The sequence below is a fragment of the Ovis aries genome, chromosome 2 (genome assembly GCF_016772045.2).
Source record: "Ovis aries strain OAR_USU_Benz2616 breed Rambouillet chromosome 2, ARS-UI_Ramb_v3.0, whole genome shotgun sequence".
Lineage (NCBI taxonomy): Eukaryota > Metazoa > Chordata > Mammalia > Artiodactyla > Bovidae > Ovis > Ovis aries.
In genome coordinates, this window is record NC_056055.1 from 122,884,373 (window position 1) to 122,905,458 (window position 21,086).

The 21,086-nt window shown below is 36.1% G+C and overlaps 1 protein-coding gene across 1 annotated transcript; it reads right to left on the minus strand.

The window, feature by feature from the left end:
• Nucleotides 1-813: 813 nt before the first annotated feature.
• Nucleotides 814-21,021, minus strand: ZC3H15 (zinc finger CCCH-type containing 15). The gene is made up of 10 exons (XM_004004520.5): nucleotides 20,821-21,021; nucleotides 12,390-12,491; nucleotides 7,903-8,014; nucleotides 7,103-7,255; nucleotides 6,578-6,669; nucleotides 5,318-5,500; nucleotides 4,681-4,827; nucleotides 4,265-4,366; nucleotides 3,349-3,472; nucleotides 814-1,632 (listed from the first exon to the last, which is right to left on the minus strand). The coding sequence occupies exons 1-10, from the start codon at nucleotides 20,893-20,895 to the stop codon at nucleotides 1,442-1,444; spliced, it is 1,281 nt and encodes a 426-aa protein (XP_004004569.1). The 5' UTR covers nucleotides 20,896-21,021; the 3' UTR covers nucleotides 814-1,441.
• Nucleotides 21,022-21,086: the final 65 nt, after the last annotated feature.

The window sequence follows — 21,086 nt, forward strand, 5'->3', positions numbered from 1 at the left end:
TTTCATTATTAAAGTATTTAGAGCTTTTTAATAAAAAGAATGAAATAAATCTTTCATAGAAAGTATGAAAGTATACTCCCACTGCAGATGGGAGACTTGGCTCCTGATAGTCTAAACCTTAATAATACTGAACTGTCAAGAACTCAATTTCTCTATCAACTGTGATGTTATCGCTGATTAAGATTTACAATCATGTTTCCTTAGCTTTCACAATTCAGAAACACTTTAACTTCTTTATGCAGACAAAGAAACTAAGGTTCAGAGATTTAAAAATCATATAATTAGGGCCTAGGTGACCTGACCTTTTACATTATCTTAACTGCCTTAAAATACATTAGGTTAGCAAATGACAAAAGCAGCACTGTATTCGCATTTGAAAATTTATCAGTGTCAAAGGCCCCCAGCCCACTTTTTTCGTGGATTTTTTAATACTCTTTTAAACAAGGTTATCAAACTTCATCATACACGATCATAACACAATGGATCTCCACAATGGTGCTTACGCGGTATTTGGTACAACTGCTTTACCTGCACTGCTAGCACACATGCATGCAGATGATACTTAATCAGGTTGATGATCTATCAGTTCAGTAATTACCCTTTCATATAACACCATCCATAGTCTCTTTTTGAGGCTAAGTATTTGTGTCACTAAACTCACAGTAGTGCTATCAGCACTCAGTCCTGTAATCGGTATTAAGAAAATCCTTTAAGTGTGTCTTTTGTGATAGTTAATTCTAATAGATATTTAGTAAAAATTCTCAAGCTAGAAATAGTCAGAAGACTTTCACAGAAAAACATTAAAAAAAAAGGTCTGTATTTGGAATTTATTGTATCACTGTTTTTATTTACAACTTTATTGGCAAAAAAGAAAAGGGAGTAGTTTCAAACAGTTTAACACAGGGCATTGCAGTTGATCCTGTCAGATTAATGAAGTTTCATTTTAAATGTTCATCTAATTGTCCAAAGATATACAATACTGAATCTGCATATGCAGTTTCCTTGATGAAGTATAGGCTCATATCTTAGGCAGTCTTTTAAACATATAAATACAAAGGAAATAGAATCACTCATTAAAAACTGCATTAAATGAAGGGTAATTTAAATTTATGTTGTCCTTGTAACAACACATGCCCAATGAAAATCAAAAGCTGGAAAAGTAGTTTACACTTCCTATTTGAGTGGACAATTACAATCAATCATTTCCTGCAATGACCATTTATCTTTAATTTATCATGAACTACTCTGAACTTACTATGAGATGTAGCCAAAGTCAGAAAACAAGACGTAGGGAGAATATTCCTTTTTTGGAGGAACTAAGCTCTCCAGAATCAGCATGGGAAACAAACATCCTGTTGAAGAGTTTTAGGTGGAAAAAATTAATATAGTCAATTTCAACTCTTGCTGAGTTGGCTCAATTTTTTCATTGACTTGTTTGGTGTCATTCTGCTAAATCAAGTGTGTTTAATTCTTCTTCTAGTTCATCCAAATCTTCCCCAGTAAACAGATTTTCATCAACAGGAACAGCATCGATGGCTCCATTTTCCTGTCCTTCCCCTTCATTGTCCTCTTCTAAATCACTTCTCTCACCATTTTCAGCCCTACCTCCGGAAGCTTCACTTAATTTGTTTTCTAAAAATAAAAATTAAAATCAATAAGGCCTAGAAAAAGAAAACACTAGTCCATCAGGAATAGTTACAGACTGATATACTTCTTTTCCTTTTTCCATGAAAGCTTTCCTTAAGATTACTCTAATAAGAACTGATTTTTCTTTTTCTGAGCTTATCTGTATCATTTTTCTAAACCTACTATAAAATATGTCTTTCACTGAAGACAGCTGATTGTTCAATGGTTCATATACCTGAGGGCAAGAGTTATCTTATACAACTCTGCATGACCCAACAATTAGGTTTTCGAAGTCAACTTCCATGTATTTTGATAAATGATCATGTGATCTAGAAAATGTTCATGATCCAAGCAGCTACTGAGTTTTTGGTTTTACAAATAGTAAAGTCACACGAGTTGTAGTGGTATAAATACAGGAACATTTGTCATCAAATTGTGGGAAAAAAAACCCTGGGGCTGTGCAGCTACTTCTTATGACTGACAAAACAAAAATGCTTCCCTTTCTTGTTCAATGACACCAATAATGAACAGAAGAGAATTTTCAATAGCTTAAAGTTATTTCATACATCTCTGATGACAAATTCTTAGGAATTAAAACCTCTGAGGTACTTGCAATTGTGCCTATCACCACCAAAGCCCTACTTCTAAAAGGAGCAAATTAGTTTGCAATTGGCATTAAGATAACAGTCTGACAGCATTCTCAAATCTCAGGAGGGCAGGCCAGTTTTTCCAGTTATTACTTATTCCTTCAGTGTAAAAATAAGGTTTAGCTTTTTTTTCCCCCTCTCAACTTTTGTCTACCCTTTTCTTTCACAGCAACTGTGCCAAACTTTTAATTCTCACTCAAGACACAATTAGATATAAATTGTATTAGCAATCTTTTATTTCCAAATATACGTAAGTCAGCCTCCCTTCCATTCTTGTTCTTAATTGAAGTTAACTACTTACAGTTCCAAATTTTGATTCTATATCTATTGTTTCATCTTCAATTTTTCTGTCTTTTTCAGATCCTTTTTCTCTGGCCAACAGATAATATTTAGATTTCCTATATTCTAAAAGACCCTTCCCTCATGACCATGTCTCCCTCTAAAAGTTCTTAAAAGTGAGTGATTTATATTCACTTTTTCTCCTCATTCCTCACACCACTGTAGTCCCAATGAAAACTGTGTACTCTATTCTTACAATTCTTTCCCTAGTCATAATTATTTCTAATTCTCATCCGACTTAATCTTCCTGAAATTCTGTTCTTCTCAGTAACTTTCCCAAGCTTTTTCCTTTCTACTACTCTAAAACATTAATGTTTTCAGCAGTCTGTTCTAGAACATTCTCATCCTATGTATTGTGTCTGGGTGAAATCATTCACTGTTAGCTATGAATGCAGATGACTTTCAAACCTTTTCCTCCTGGGAATGTCTATACAGTATCCTAGACAACGCCACTTTTGATAACCCAAATATCTCATATTCGTGTGCTCCCAAACTGAACTCATTAGCTAAATGTCCAAACTCATTTTCATTCCCTTCAAGTTTCAGTTAACGGCTTCAATATCCAACCAGCCACCCATTTCCACAGCCTCCACTATTTACTAGCTTTATATTCAGCCAAATCATATATTTATGTTACTGGTCTGGTACCTGAGCCATCTAAGTTTGCCAAGACTGGTCTAACCTCCTTTAGACAGTTTCTTAGTTTGTAGAATTACACGAAAATTAGCATACTTACCATCCTTTTCTGAAGTATATGTGCTGAATCTTTCAAGACTGGCTACAGTAATACCTGTCTCATCTACATCTCTTGGGATGTACAGGCTTAAATCTATGTCATTTACACTCACTGAATCATCAACCTTTAAAAACACATAGAAAAGGAGTGTTACTAATAAAAATAGTTTTCATAAATTACTTGCCCTTTACCTCTGACATTTATCTTAATGACAGAAAATTAAATAGTGCCTAATGAAAACAAATGACTACTGCCAAAATTTACTTCTTTTATACACTTTTTGAGAAAGGGATAGAAATATCATACTTGATGCTTCTTCCTGACATCATAGTTTTACATACACAATATATTTTAATCTTTTAACTCAAAGGCAGAAGTCAGAATTTTATGATAATCATATGAAAAATCAAAAGCTATTTGCTATTTTATTAAACAATATAGTTAATAGTTAAAATATTAATATTAATAATATTAAGTTTATCTATCACCAATAATTCTGCTGCTGTCTTCTGCTCCCTTCTCTGTACTTTTTAGTGTCTCTGTCTCATGATTTTTTTTACTATAAAGTATTAAACAAAAACCTTTTTTTGAGAGGGAGAGTAAAACATTTCACAGCTAATACACTCAAGCATTTAACACTATATTGGGCACTGTCCCAAGCTGTATAAAGTATAAACAAATATGAACTCACTAACTCACTTAATTCTCAGAAGCACTTTGTGACCGAAGGGATTATCATTATGGCAGTATTATGGATGAGAATGGAGGCCTAGGGTGTAGCTAATTTCCCAGGGCAGAGTAGGGATTCGAACCAAGGCCTCCAAGTTAGTACTCTTAACTATACTGCTCTGTTGTCACTCTCTATTGCTTCTCTCAATCAACATGAGAAGATGAAGCGCCAAAGCATCGTTCTTACCTCATCACCACCTGTTCCCTGGGTGTAACGGGTATCATCTGCTTCCTCATCATCATCATCAACCAGTTCAGGACGAAATTCAAACACCTCACGACCACTGATCTATTCAAATACACACATATATCAACTCAGGACAAACTTCAAACACTTCTTAGTCACTGGTTTTATTTTTAAAAAGCCTTTATTTTTTTGGCGGTCCCACAAAGCACGTGGGATTTTAGTTCCTCCATCAGGGATTGAACCCATGCCCCCGGCAGTAGAAGTGTGGAGTCTTCACTGCTGGACTGCCAGGGAAATCTCTGCTGGTCATTGACTTTAGACATACACATAATTAAATAGAGATAAAATCTTCCATAATACAGAAATTATAAAATGAAAGAGAGAATAGAAAACCTATTTAGGATTTTGGGACATACCACTAATGCTTTCCCAGCTTTGAAGTCTGCTTTCCTTCTTTCTATATCTTGCTCAAGTTTATCAATCTTTTCTTGTCTTTTTCTTTTCTTCCATGCAAGAAAAGATTCTAGAGTGATTTTGGTAACATTTGGACCTAGGGCAGAACGCTGCAAAGATAAAAAAGTTAATTTTCTCCCCCTAAAGTTATCGAGTCCTTGAGTCCAAGAGTGGTGAAACATACTTGAAAAGCTGTAGTGCAGTTGTCTCCTTTCACATGTTAAAATAACCAATAAATAACTAGGTAAAATGGTGAAAAAATAAAGACATCAAGGAAAACATCTAAAACTTCAATCTGAACACTAAGCATTTTCATGAATTGATGTACCAGTATATGAATCTTATGAAAACAATTTATTTGATAAGCCAGTGGCTAGCACTTAAAAAAACTGTTGCACAATCCTAAAATATCATGATTATGGCTAGGTTTACATTTTTGACATGTGAGAATAATCAAATAAAAAGTAAGGAAGCTTTGAGAAAAATTTGTATTATTTTTTCCCTTTCATAACAACATGCTATTGTTGCCCCCAAGTGGTAAATATTAGAATTTCACAGTATTGCTATAGAGTTTTATGGTAGGAAAAAGATACCAGTTACCTCTCTTTCAATTAGATCTTCTAATGAAATTTCATCTTCTTTCTCTTCTTTCTTTTTATCTTTTTTCAAGACAAATCCAGGAGGAAGTGCATGACGATACATGCAAATATCACCCCCTCCAGGACATACCCAAAACCAGCCGTATTTGTTGTTTTCAATAGCTTCAAGGAAATGCTTGCACACCTAGAGAGACAGTATTATTAATACACAAGTAGTGGCTCAGGGTGGTCCGTTTCCAAGGTAAATGCTTAGGTATATATGGAACAGGCACATTCAATTCACATCTTTTTTAAGCTAACCACTCAGGTACAGAATACCTTGTATACAGAAATGTAAATATACATTAATCTTAAAATACTTAATACAATGGTAACTTTCCTTTAGAGAGGATTTGTATAAAATACTTATTTTTGACAATGCTCTAAACTGAATTATACAAAAGGATTTGCTGCCATTTAGTCTTTGTAAATGGGATCCAAAGACTGGTTTTTAAATATGAGAAATTAAAAATGGTTACAAGAAAATAAAACCAGTAACTTTGTTTTGGTTTGATCTTTTCTAAAAACTAACCACATGCAGTAAAGATACATATTTCAATTATCTGAAATTACAGTCACAAATAAGAAGGAAAAATTAACTAATAAGCAATATTCTTTTCCTAAAAGGCTACAAGAGATAAGTAAAAACAATATTCTGAATTTTTCTAACACAGCAAGGTTTTTCACTTGTAAATATACTACAGAATGAGTACGTGGACATGAATGCAGCATCTGAGAAATAAGGCTCTGATTTGTAAAAGTATATTTCCTGGAATAATACTAAAACCATTATGTACCAAAAACTCATTCTGCAATTCATATGTAATAATATTTTTACCTTTATAAGTAAATGTCTCTCTACCATTAAAACAGAGTAAGTTATGAATTAGGGTAGTTTAACAGTTCTCCCTCGATTTGTTTTGTATGAAAAGTTAAGAATTCTTATATGAAAACGTGTACTCATCCATGTTTAAGCAAGTAAAACCATTTCAGAAAATAGCATTTGAAGAACTTTAGTCACATGATTTTCAAGTAACTTTTGACCAAGAATTATGTATAACTGACACTTGTATATTCCAAACACAAAGCCTGATCACCTTATCTTTATGAAAAGATTCAGTTACTTAAATAATAACCTAGTAGAAAATAGCAGAAATATCTTGCCACATAACTCTCCCTAATGATAAATACCAAAGCAACTCAATTCAAGAAAAGGACATACTATTTGAGTTTTTGGTTTTTTCTTTTCCGCCTCACCGTGCTTCTTGTTCACAACTTCTTCCAGCTTTTTCTCATCCCAATTATCCATAGTATCTAAATAGAGAGAGATGTGGAGACTAAATACTGTTAATTTTGTTTACTGTCCCCAAAATACATTGCATATATCCTTACACAAGAAAGCCGTATTATAAAACTAATGACCTAACACATTTCCTTTAAAATACCAAAGGTAAGAATAAACACTGTTGTGAGATTTTCACCAAATCTAAGTAATTCAGGCAAATGAGAAGGTAGTACTAGAACAAAGTGTGAAAGACAAACACAAAACAAGCCGCTGGTTTTTAAGTGTCTTCGTTTACTTAATCAAAGGCCATAATATGATAAATTCAGATTTTACAAAAGCAACAAACTATTCTTCAGGACAAATAGTCCTACTAAGACTGAAATGGTCTTCAAGCTACTAAATATGTTAGTAACAACAAATCAAAATAAATTTACTTTAAGAATATATCTTAAAAAAAAATACCTTTTTCAAGTTCTTCATCTCTTGCATCAATGTAAACGCTTCGCTTTTCACATTTTCTCTCTAGAGTCAAGTCATGAGAGAACTTACACTTATCTCCTTTAGTACACTGTCCTTGCTTGAAAAATGCACACACTACGGATTTGGGATCTGCACCTAAGTCAAACAGCACATGGTATTTACATTAAAAACTGCCAGATAACAAAGTACAGCTTCTTTCTAAGATATAATTACTTTTGGTTAATTTGTTATTTTCTGTTCACTGGTGTGAAAGGAACTACCACACACATAGGTGAATATTAAGACATTTCTTTGAGGTTCTTTCTATAGCATATTATATCTGTATTTGATTCCTTTATTCTTCCCAAAAAAGAGAGCAAGGGGGTAGGAAACTAAGTAAGCACATATGTTATTCTATAGTTACTTGTCTAGTTGGGAGTCAATGAGGTAAGAGGCAAAAGAGAAATATAAATATAAATGTACTTGCAGTGCCAAGAGTTTGGGATTTGCAGTTTTTATAACCACAGGTTTGTTTTGTATACTACCAAAGATCAGAGATTGTAAATCAACTAGTAGAATGCCAAAATCCTTAAAAGTTTGCCCTTATGCGGGGTGGGGGGCTAACGGCTGGATTTAACAGTTGTATGACACAGCCATACACATATGTAAAAGGAATAATAAGAATCAGCATAGATAATTTTGACAGAGTATTACTTTCACAGCATATACAACTGCCGAAAACATCTAAGAGTTTTCAAATATGAATTACATTGGTAAAAACACTTTTGAAATGTAAAGTTTACCTTTACTTATTTTTTGAGCAGCAACTACAGGTTTGAACAACTCATTTAGCTCTTGCAATTCTTTCTTCTTGTCATCTTTCTTCAACTTCTTTTCAGCTTCACTTTGTGCTACCTATAATATTACCAGGTATGATATATAAATTTGATGTAATATAATAAAACTGTTTTCACTACACAGTAATATCTGTATCACTGACATAACAAAGACAATCACATTTTACATGTATATAGTTCTTACTTCTTAATATCAATGTTATAATGGCCTTCCAGCATACATTAAATGGTGTGTCAAACTAGTAAATGAAATTGCTAAATCCTGTAGAGCAATTGACTCTTATAAAAAAACCTATACATGGTACCATGCCGAGTTAAGAGCGTATTTAAAAGCTTACAGCAATAGCATTTATTAAGCATATGCTACATGCCAGCATTTTTAGCAAATGGTTCTCACCTGGGAATTTCTTCTTGTGACAACAACCTACTCCCCAGAAATAAGTAGGTGCATTTTGAAGATCAGAGATATAAACATCCTAAAATGCACAGTCCCACACAAATAAAGAATTGCACCAACCCAAATACCTGTAAGTACCCTTGGGAAAAACACTGGGCTAGGTCAACGTGGGAGACCAAACAAAACAAAACAAACATGACATAAAACGTAGCTCCAGGCACACAATTTACATACCTAATATGACTAGAGGTTTCATCCAAACATTTATATGTCAGGTCCTATGTTAGATGACAGGGAATACAAAGATGAAAAGACAAAGATGCTTATTTAAAGAAGCTCAGAATCTAGTGGGAAGACAGACATGTCAGCAACTATAATATAATACATGGTGCTCTGGAAACAAAGAGTGCTTATACGTCTAAGAAAATTAGACTGAGCTAATACCTTATGGATAAATTCTTTCAATAAGCAAGAAATGCAGAAACAGAAGCTCCAACCAAGGCAAAGATGAATCAGGTATGATAGACATCAATGAAAAATGTTGACTGTATCAACAGGTGGACAGGGTGAGATTCAAGAGTTTAAAGTAAGCCAGTGACACAATCAGACTGCATTTCATATAGATCATAATAACAACTTTTTGAAGAGTGGACTGAAAGGAGTCCATGAATGAAGGCAAGGAAAATTAGGAGGCTAATGCAATTGCTGTAGCCAAGAAAGCAGAGGCGCTTAAAACAGGCACTAGTATCAAGGATGGAGAAAAGGTGGAAGAAAGCTGTTAAGGAGGTAAAACTGTTAGGACTAAGTGACTGACTGGACATGAAGTATCAGGAAAAGGGAGGAGTCTAGGATTATCATTTGTATGGTTAGTGATGCTTAACAAGACTGGGAATACAGGAGGAACAGGTTTCATGGCAGGAGGTGGAGATGAGCTCAGTTTTAGACATACTTGGTATGAGATGCTGACAGGGCAGAAAGGTGGAATTATTTAGGACGGCACTGGACATAGATCTTGATTCCTGGACAGAAGTGTGCTTTGAGATAAAGATTTTAGAAATAGCTGCTTACGGATAATAAACTTTGGGTGTGTATGAGACTATGCCCGGGCACCATAAAAAAGTATAAGAGCAGAGAACAGTACCCTGAATAATATCAATATTAAACAAGCCAAAAGAACCTAAAAAGTCTGTTAAACGAATAAAGAAACATCAAAGAAATAAGTAGAAATTCAGGACAAAAAAGTATTAAAGGGAAAGGAAATTTTAGGAAAGAACTGGCCGAGTATTATAATAGGGTTAAAGACATTCTAAATCCTGGCTTTGATGATGTGGTCAGATGTGTTAAAACAGAACAATGAGAAAAAGTTTTCTAAAAATAAAAATTTAAGTCACTTTATTTTTAATAAAAGTATTCTTTGTATCAGACGTTTGTGGGGACCAGAACCATTTTTGCAAGTATTTATGTTAGAAATCAAACTATTGTTAAATAAAGTATGGTTTGTGTACCCCTACTTGACAAACACACCTTGTGACATGGAAGAGAAGGTTCAAATTTAAAACACTCAGGTTTCATGGAGTTCCACATGGAGCACGGCAGTAAAGCAAGAATCAATCCCTGGCTGCTCCTCTTTCTACCCTGAGTTTCATCCCACCACATGTGTGCGGGGAGACAGAAGCAGCAGAGGAGGACGTGGTTTAGATCCAGACTCTGCCCATACTCCCAGCACATACCCTCTCTGTGACTACGTCAGCCACACAGGCAGTAAAGTATATCCTAAGATGGACTTGGGGTAAGGGACTTTGAGGCCCTGAGCTGGTGTGGGGAGAAACATGTCTAGAAGAGACATAAAGTAGGGTCCTCCTCTGCAGCACAGGGCTTGGTAGGGGTGGAGGTGGGGGGAAGGATCTTTGCCTGGCTCTAACAGTAAGACTGCTGCTCATTTCCAGTGTTAAGTGTGGTGGTTAAGATACGTCAGGTTCACAGATAAAAGGCCAGTTACCCAAGAGATTATCAAAAATGTATTACTGAAAGTACTCTCAAGTCCACAAGACATTTTATGGCTTTCTTAGGTTGATGACACTTTAAATTACCAGTCAATATACTTCCCACTGGAAGAAAAAAACAGGAAGAGGAAACATGTTTGAAATGAATCCTTACATTATGCCAGAAGATTTACATTATCTTCTCATTTAACTATCACAGAAACCCTACAAGGGTAATTGACCTTTCACTGTACTACAAATTGAAGACCAGTGTCATTAAATACCTGGAAAAGGAAATGGCAACCCACTCCAGTATTCTTGCCTGGAGAATCCCATGGACAGAGGAGCCTGGTGGGCTACAGTCCATGGGGTCGCAAAGAGTCAGACAAATTTAAGATCATTAAAAAAAAATAAGATAGAGGGATGCATACTCCAAAGCCTGAGCATACATTTTTATGAGACCAGGCTACTAAGTCAGCAATGTAGAAGATCAAGCTTTTGGCTCTTGAGTCAAACCGTGTATAAGAGAAAGAGAAGTGCTGGAAGTACTAATCTGTAGACAGAATCAGTGAGAGAAGTTAACCATCTTATGAATACATATTCTGGTATTTTCAGATGGAACAAAAAAGTGTTTCCAAATTAAGGAAAAGGAGATATGGTGGTGAAAAAAATACTTTTAAAAATAAATGTCTGTGTCTATAAAATCCTAAACTCAAAGCGAAAGATCTACATTAAAAAAAAAAGAAATGAGAATACAGAGATTTGAAGAAAATGTGTCTAAAGTTTTCTGAATGAGTTGCCAATTGATAAAAATAATTCCAAAATTCATCTAGAAAAATAAATGCCTAAGAACAGCCAAGAAAAACAGAAAAGGAGTAACATCTTAAAGGAAAGGACTTGCCTTATCAGCTAACAGAATATGTGACTAGGCTACTATAATAAAAATCGATGTGGTACTCGTTTAGGGAAAGAAAAGAGAATCTAGAAATAGATCTGAATATATATGAGACTTTAATATATGTCAATAGGGATGTTTCAGTTCAGTGAGATAAATGATGCTAGCTATTTATTTGAAAGGAAATATCATGCAAAATGAATTTATATGATAAATTATAGACTGTAAATAGTCAGAAAAAAAATCTGGGATAAACACATAATCTAGTGGCAGGGGAGACCTCTTCAACCATCTAAGAGAAAAGCTAGACACATCTGACAGCACAAAAACTAGAAACTGTTGCACAGCAAAATGTAACAGGAACATCACAAATTATCTATAATGTGGACTGTTGCACAGCAAAATGTAACAGGAACATCACAAACTATCTATAATGTGGACTGTTGTACAGCAAAATGTAACAGAAACATCACAAATTATCTATATCTCTCTAACAAGTTGCCAATGAAAAGACAAAAAACCAAAAAAGCAAAGGATTTGAATAGAAAAGTCAAAGAAGTACAGACTCCAACAGTCAAGCTTAAGAAAATTTTCAAACTCACTAGGAATAAGGAAAAGAAAAATGAAGTATCACTTAATCAGATTGGAAAACATTAAAAAGAGCTTTAGTACATATAACTCATGTACTACAAATGAAAATGTGAAGTATTACAATCTCTATGAAGAATGATCAGCCAAACTTCTTAAAATTAGAAGCTCATTTCCCTTTATTTAGAAATGCGTCACCATATAATTTATGCTACATAAATAAAAAGCACAAATGCACGTAAAAACACCAGTACAACAGAATTTCTTGTAGAACTGTTCTTAAAGTCAGAAAGCTGGAAACAAAGTGATTACTTATAAAGAGTAAAAAGATGGATATAGTACATCCACATCATAGAACAGTATGCAGCCATTAGAATAAATTAGAGCTATATAAAAATGGTTTCAAAGAATATCTAGAAGATATTGATTGCTGAGTAACCAAGACAAGATGCAGGTAAGTTTACAGAGTAGGATTCTGTTTTGAAACACAATTATAGCACCAAACATTTTTATCTGCAACAATGTTGTATTACATCCATATGAAGAAAATGCAGAAATTTAAGTTACTTACCTGACGTGGATTCTGTTGACCAAATTTAACTTGATGAGTGACAGCCTTGATAAACTTCTGTTGCTTTGCTCCTTTCTTATTCTTCAGACCAAAAGTTTTGTCCTAAATGAGAAACAGTATTGAAATGTTAGCAATTTATATTAACGATACATTAGGATTCAATACATACGTAAAACTATCATCATTAAACTTGTTAGTCTATGATGCTTTTTCTGAATTGTTTTAGAATATCAATATTACAGGATCTGCAGAGTTGTTACAGCAGGATAATTAGTTCAACTGGTGGCTCAGAGGTTAAAGTGTCTGCCTCCAATGCGGGAAACCCGGGTTCAATCCCTGGGTCAGGAAGATCCCCTGGAGAAGGAAATGGCAACCCACTCCAGTATTCTTGCCTGGAGAATCCCATGGACGGAGGAGCTTGGTAGGCTACAGTTCATGGGGTCGCAAAGAGTCGGACATGACTGAGTGACTTCACTTTCAAATAAGTAGGGGAATGCTTACTCAACAGGGTTTCTGATCCTTAAGCATAGGATATCTGAAAACCTTTACCCAGAGGGTAGGCAGGCATCCTAAATCTTCTAAATCTTACTTTACCTCAGAAAGCATTTTTCTCAGCAAAAAATGAGGGATTATGAACTTACTACTAACACATTTTGGGGAATACTGCATAAGCAGATACATTAAGTTCTGAATTGGTTTCTTGGGTAATAGAACTATCCTCTCTAAACAATTAAAGAAGTCAAATTTAAAATGCATGCATTACTAGCTGTTGCTAAAAATGGAAATATTAAAATTGAAGTATTCCTAACTAAAAAGCAACACTTTAAATTTGGAATATTATCAAATAGTACTTTGAGAAAGCTATTATTACAATAGCAGCTATCACTTGTGGAATGAGCATTATGTGCACTAAATGATAGTCTTGGACTACTTACGCTATAGTAGGATGAAGAGTGTCCCCCCAGATTCATGTCTAACCAGACCTCAGAATGTGACTTTATTTGGAAAAAGGTCTTTGTAGCTATAATAAACTAAGACACACTGGATTACATATCCAATGACTAGCATCTTTATAAGAGAAGAAAAAGGTAAACAGGTTTAGAGAAGGCAATGTGCAGAAAGAGGCAGAGAGATTACAGCAATACAGCTTCCAGGCCAAGGAACGCCAAAGAGCTGGAAGCCACCAGAAACTAGGAAAAGGCAAGGGGAGATTCTTCCCTGGAGTCTTCAGAGGGAGCACTGTCCTGCTTGTACCAGATTTCAGATTTCTAGCCTCCGTATCTGTGAGAGAATAAATTTCTGTTTTTTCAAGTCACCCAATTTGTGGTAATTTGTATGAGAACCCTAGGAAAGTAACACAGGAGGCTAGACTGAGTGAGCTTCACCCCAAGGTGAAAAGCCTATCAGGAAACCACCAAACACTGGTATCTGAACGTCTTTTTTCCTGTCTTTCCTCTTTCTCTTGAGGAGGATCTTTCAGCCAGGACTGCAACAAGCCTGGCTAGAGGACTGGAAAAGAGAGCAGGTAGGAGAAGGTGTCTCTTAGTTTACTACATAGACACCTTAGTGGCTTTTTCCAGGCTCACATTTTAACCATGCCTCCCACATTATTTGTGCCTAGTTACAGAAACAGAGAGGCCTCCTGATTTATAACCTCCACCCTCTTTCTTGCAGGGGTAATAAATAAAAACTATCAGCTATTTCTGTACTTTAATTCCTCAATTTTCAATCACTTGCCTTCTGCATTACCTAGTACGTGCCATGGTTGAGTTTCTGCAAAATTTTGCAGAGCAAATCCACTTACTTCTCGATGGCACACTCCTAGGTGGGCACTCAGGCCCAACTGCTCTGTTCTACAAGATCAGTTAACCAATTCATCATCCATCCACTATCAGTTTTCGTATGCTGAGGTTCAAAATTATAGATGTCTCCTAATTTCAAGTCAGAGTTTGGATTTCTTTTATACTCTTGTTTATAAGTGAGTTTCCAAAAGGAAGAAAGAGGCAAAAAGGTCTTAAATTCACCTGACATCTTTGGAGAGGCATTCAATCTGAAATAAATTAAGTGGCTATTTTAAAGCCTTTATCCTAGATATTATTTCTAAGGGAAGGGACAGGGTAGTGAGAAGAAAGTTATTATAGGTAAAGAATACTTACATACATATGCGAACAAACTGGAAGTGGAAAAAATTAATAAAACATATCTTTCAATGCTCTCAAGATCACAGAGTTCAAAAGGATTTTAGTTCTAAAAGATTATTTCTCATTGGGAAACAGCTCTTTGTTCATCTTATCTATATCCATCCATATAGCAAAACTTCAGTTTCCCTACTTAAATGCCTATGCTTTAATACTGCATTATGTTACAAAATTCTACATGAATTTCCTACAGCCTATGCATATAAAAAAAGGTAGTAGGTGGCATATACAAACTGATATTCTCTGTATTTTTAAAAAAATATGGTTGGCTTCCTTTGTTTTTATAGAGTTTAACACACAATCCAGTTAGAAGAAAAAAATGGTTAACAGTAAAGTGACGGAGATGACGACTGCATACAGCAACCAGGTGTGAAATGCCACAAAGTACTTTCCTGTTACAAAAAAATGAGGTCTCATGAAGGGAGCGAAAACCTCAGATTAAAGTATTACTAGCAGGAAAGTACAACACCATCTACACATGCCTCGCCAGAGAAGAGCCTGTCTGGGGTTCAGTTCATGCTTTCTGTATTTTCTTGTATTTCTTGTAGAGGGGTATAGGCTCCAGATCCCAGAAGAAAAACAGTTTTCCAGGTTTAATTACACTGCATTAGCACATAATTAACCAGTCGAAAGAGATAATGAATGAGTTGTATTTTGAAAGTCTCTAATTAGAACTTGGAAATTATTGTTTTTTCCAGAGATAAAGGACACTTATTTACATCTAGCATTCACTAAATATAAACTTCCAAATATATAACTTGATTGAATCCTCTTAAAGATCATATTATCTCATTCTGTAAATGTGAACATTGAAACTTAATTCTTTTGAAGTAACACTGCTAATAAGGGGCAGGCTGTACAGTGTAATGATTATAAGAGTATAAGCTCTGGAGTTAGAGTGCCTAAGCTCCAGTACCAAACAGAACTGGACAAATTACCTTCTTTGCCAGTTGTCTTATTTGTAGAGTGGGTCACAACTTACTAGCATCTCAGGACTGCAGTGCAAGTCAAAACTTATTACAAGGAGGTGGAGCACAGTGGTTAACAGGAAGGACTCGGGAACCAAAATTCTAACTGTGCCACTTGCTGCCTTAATAATAACCTTCGGCAAGTTATTTAACCTGTTTCTCTTTCTTCGAATGCAAAAAGGTTAATCTTACTTACTTCAGTGCGGAAATTAAAGGAGCTGTGTAAAATTTCTCACTTGTAGATGCCTTGCTCCTCTTCCTTTCTTTCCACCAAACACTGAGATCTGTGTCTGGTTCAGGTGTTACTTGAGTCTAAGCAAAGTTCTTGTTCTTTCCATGAAAAACTACTTCCCAGAGAAACCAGTTAAGTTACAGGGTCGGTTGGTACACAAAGTTTTCTGAATACTACACTGTGGACCTGATACACCAACAGTACCTCTTGAAAACAGGACACTTTGCAATCTGAATACTTAAAAGCCTCCCTCTCCCTTCTTGAATACAGGAGAGACCCTTATCTCAAGATTAACCTGGATTTAAGGGTTGAGGGATAGTAGATGGGAAGACTAGAGGTTACACTCAACTCTAGGGAAATAGCGGTTCTCATTAGATTAATAAGGTTCCAAAGGTAAGGTGATAAGGAAGGAACAGTGTGTGTTTCAGGCATGGGAAATAAAATACAAAGGCGTTTAGAGATCAGGCAGTAATTCTAAAAGGATGGCTCCCAGAGGCTTCAAAAGCCTTAACATTTAGTGAACTCCAAACCTGACTTAAAACTGACACTTTCTCCCTCTTCTTCTTACCCTTAAGTAATCCTACTTCTTTTACAGACCAGCCTCTACATCTTAAATTCAGATATTTGAAAAAAGGAAGAGGGTGTGAGGGCAGGTCAATAATAGAGTGCTCAAAGATAACTGGAGTCCTCCTTTTGTTCACCAGTGTGAACAAAGGCCAGCACTGTTCTACCTCAGTTTCATCCCCACATGCACTCTTAGTATATTTTTTTTGTCCATCTATGCAATGGATATTTTGTTTCTGGTTAATCCAGCTTCAAGTAATAAACAGTTGTCATTAGCTGAAGTTTCTCACTGGCAACAAGAAACACTTCTTTCTCCATCCTTTACACACCTGGATCCTGTCCCTCTAAGTCTCAATTACTACTTCTTTGCTGCTACAAGGCCTTAGCTGGACATCCTTTATTTGCCTGCCCTAACCCAGATTATCTCCCCCTTTCCATTAACAAACCTTCCATTTCCCAAAGCTGATTTATTAAATTTTAGCCAAAGGAAGCAAATAGTATATACCATTTTAAACAACTGTATGAATGCTTAACAGAACCATAACCCTTTCTGATATACTCATTGCATAAAGAAAGCGAAAGTCACTCAGTCCTATCTGACTCTTTGTGATCCCAGGGACTGTTAGCCAACCAGGGTCCTCTGTCCATGGAATTCTTCAGGCCAGAATACTGGAGTGGGTAGCCACTCCCTTCTTCAGGGGATCTTCCCAACCCAGGGATCAAACCCAGGTCTCCTGCACTGCAAGCCAATTCTTTACTGTCTGAGCCACCAGGGAAACAAATACTTATAAATGCAAATGAATTCATGAAATTTTGGGGAGTTTAAACAGGGAAAGAAAAAAAATGCAGGCACTATAAATTATTTTAAGTGACAGAAAGTAAGCACTGTATAAACAGTGCAGGTCAGTCTGATTAATTTCCCTAACTAGTTCTTAATAGTAATAAATTAACAACAGCTGTTATTAATTGAACATATGTCAGGTACTTTACATGTCATCTCATTTAACCCACAGTTCTGGAATGATAGGAATTAGCTCTATTTTGCTAATGAGAAATTGTGGTTTAGATAGGTCAGGTAACTTGTCTAAACTAGTTTGAAATTTTAATGCAAAATATGGGACTCAAACCCAGATCTATTTGGCCTCGAGATGGTGCTTCTTTCATTAAATTATGCTGCCTCTCATGCCTCTTTTTACTTCTTAAAGTTCTCAAAACCTATGTATGCTGCTGTTCTACAGTGCGTGTCTAAGACAGCAGCAGTGGAAGCAACAGAGGTTTAGAAGAGGGGACAGGTGGGTAGCGCAACCGTTTATTTTAAAATCTCTTCAAAAGCGCTGCTTAAAAGTATATGTTCTACTTAACTATCAATTTTGGTGAATTTAGAAATTTCTGATCATATGCCTATAAACTTTCCAAAATTAACCAGACTCTGAAATGTTATTAACCTTTCACATGTCAAATATAGACAATACCTTTTCCACAAAAATTATGGTAATAAAAATCAATTGTCAGTATGAACCAGATTTCAACTGCCACATGTTCACTGTAAGTTTGTTGCAAAGTATACTTTACTGTCACTAAAAACATTATATGACTCAGCAATTCCTCTCCTGGGTATACACCTAGAAAAAAACCAAACCAAATCACTAATTTGAAAAGATACATGCAAACCAGTGTTCATAGCAGCATTGTTTACAACTGTCAAAATGTGGAAGCAACCTACATGTCCATCGCAGACGAATAGATAAGGAAGATGTGGTATATATACTGTGGAACACACCTCAGCCATAAAAAAGAATAAACTGCTGCCATTTGTAGCAACATGGGTGGACCTGAAGAATATTATACTAAGTGAAATAAGACAGAGAAAGACAAATCACTTATATGTGGACTCTAAAAGTACAAAACAAAAAAAGATTATAAAAAAAGCAGACTAGCAGTTATGGGGGGACAATATAGGGGTGGAGGAGTGTGACGTACAAAATATTGTGTGAGATAAGCTCAAGTACAACATGGGGAATATAGTCAATATTTTGTAATAACTGTCAATGGAAAGTAACCTTTAGAAGTTGTATATAAAAATTAAATTTAAAATGTGTAGAATTAAAAAAAAATATATATATATATAACTTCATCTTAACTTCTAAAGGCTTTGGTAATAAAAAGCCTTTCTATTAACAGTATTCAAATTATGCAAATTGTATAAAAAAATGAAAAAGTGCTTTTCTGGATGAAATGGAATATACTGTTCCCTAACCAGGCTGAATAACATAGTATTCTCTACAAATCTAGTTTCGCAAAAAAATGATAAAACTTAAACCTACAATTTACAATACTGTGGTTCCTCTCTGGCGGTAGTAAAAATATAAGCAGCACACTACCATTTAAAAAAAATTTACTATTAAAAAAAAAATCACTCATCATATATTAAATGTGGGCAGAAAGGCTTAATTCCACTATTCTAATATTTTTGGCTAAAGAATACAGCTGTCTATTTTCCATTTTTCTTTGGTGAAGTCTTCATTAATGAAACTAAAGTCCTCTTCTCTTTACCTTAAAAATAACCTTGTTATAAGATGAATAAATCCATAGCTATTATTTTTGGTTACCGGAATACTATAATTTTCAAATACAACTGCTTAAAACAAAATTAAATATTTATTTAAAAATAAAGACTGTACACAGATAAAACTCAATAATGCATAAAGTATATTTAAACTGTCATGTAATATTTAATTCCATGTCTATATGTGAGTTTTACTTTGCATTATGGTTGAATGTCTTAATTCAACCTCAGCAAAGGAAGCCAACAAGTGAAATGCCATCCCTAAAATGCCCTTGGTTTACATAGCACCAAATGCCATCAGGTAACCATCCCCAGAGATTTACCAAGTGTCCAGAGTCCAGATTGTTCAAAAAGGTACAGCAGACACAGATGTGAAGGTGACAATGATTGTTTTCAAATCGCTAGCTATGCTACTTCAAGACAGTTCTTAAATAGCACAAATTGGTGGTAAGAATATATGTTCTGCTTCAGAGCTGGAACTGGCCAAAGCTACTAGAATTCTAAAAAAGCATGTTAGTTAAATCCAACCAACACACTAAAAATTTTGTGAAATTTTGACAAACACAAGTTCTGATTAGGTTTATACAATGAAACCCTGAGGACTTTCACTGCTATTATTTTTCAAGGCTATAAACACTGAATATTAAAATAATCATTTACAAATAAATATCTCATTTCAAAACACCCAACATGTTTTTCGTGTTCCTAATGAAAAGTTAGTTATTCCAGAAACGGCTCTCCATTAATTATTCAGATATATCTCATGTAGGAAAATGGTCATGGCTTTTCCAACTATTTCTAACGCACACGAGGAACTGTTTATTATGAGAGTGATTACTAGCAGGAATTCGGGGAAGGAATACCTTGTTTAGTAGCTGAGTCACGTCGGACTCTTGCGACCCCGTGGACTGTAGCCCTCCAGCCCTTTGCCCATGGGATTTCCCAGGCAAGAATACTGGAGTGGGTTGCCATTTCCTTCTCCAGGGAATCTTCCCGAGGCAGGGACTGAATCCGCGTCTTCTGCATTGGCAGGCGGGTTCTTTACCACTGAGTCACCAGAGAAGTCCATATGATACGTTTATGTTATCTCAAACACGGTTCACTCTCTTAAGGAAATTCACTGATACAGTCGTTGGACTACAAATATAAAACATTTAAGAACGTCAGTAGCGTCGCTCTGCCATTAAAAGGCAATAGAATCAGTGAACTAAATGAATTTACATAAATATATAACAAATTCAGATACAACACAACACAACTAGTGACAAGAAACCTCATCTCCCTTAAAATGTCTTTCGATTTAATTTAATCCAGAACCTATGTGACAAGCGTCATGTACAAGACGGTGTGATACGATATGAAAGAAATCTCCTCTCTTCATGTGACCTGAAACAGTTTAGAGGTGGATCGAAAAATGTCACGAAGAAGTAATCTGTTGGCTTGAAAGAAGTAACCACTACTCCTAGGTGATGGGTAAAGAAACACGAAACACAAAGGCTCGTAATAAGTCGACCTTCCAGAAAGAGTGTGGTCCCAGACAGTTGAGCGTATTTTTCTTTTTTAACACAAGCCTAGAAACGTCTTCACTTTCGGTGACTAGAGGACACAACCTGTGAGGGCACTGGGGTGGGGGTGGGGGTCATTTCGCACGGGAGTCCGTGAAGGCGGCTGTGTGGGGCGGAGAAGCAAAGGCTGAGAGCGGGGGCGCCCGCGGCGTCACTATAGCGATGAGAGGCAGCGAGCGTCAGCAGGAGGCTGGAGAAGGGGCTGTGGGCACACAGAGCCAAAGCAAGGGGCACGTGGGCCCGGAAGACGCGAACAGGAGTAGTCTGGGAGCGGGGAACCGGGAGACTGCTTTCCTGAGAACTCGCGGCGTGAGTGGGGGAGGGGACTAGGTACTCACTTCGATAATCTTCTCCTTCTTTTTCTGCTCCGCCTTTTTGCTGCCCCCGGCCTGAGCCTGTTTCTTGGGGGGCATTGCGGAGACAGGTCGCGCCGGCCAGACTTAAGTGCAGCTGGACTCCCTCAGGGACTCTGGCCCCGCGGTAGGAAGAGGAGGAAGACGCGCGCCGCCGTTGCCGCCGCACCGCACGTAAAGCTACTCGCTCACGCGCCGCCGGAATGCGGCCTTTGCGACAGGTTGGTGCTGCGGAGCATTGTGGGTAGTGA

Coding starts and splice junctions, on each gene's coding strand:
- ZC3H15 (XM_004004520.5), bottom strand. CDS start 20,895: ATGCCCCCCAAGAAACAGGCTCAGGCCGGGGGCAGCAAAAAGGCGGAG. Junction 5,501..6,577: donor AAAAACCAAAAACTCAAATA/GTATGTCCTTTT, acceptor CTGTCTCTCTAG/GTGTGCAAGCATTTCCTTGA. Junction 1,633..3,348: donor ATATACTTCAGAAAAGGATG/GTAAGTATGCTA, acceptor TTTTATTTTTAG/AAAACAAATTAAGTGAAGCT.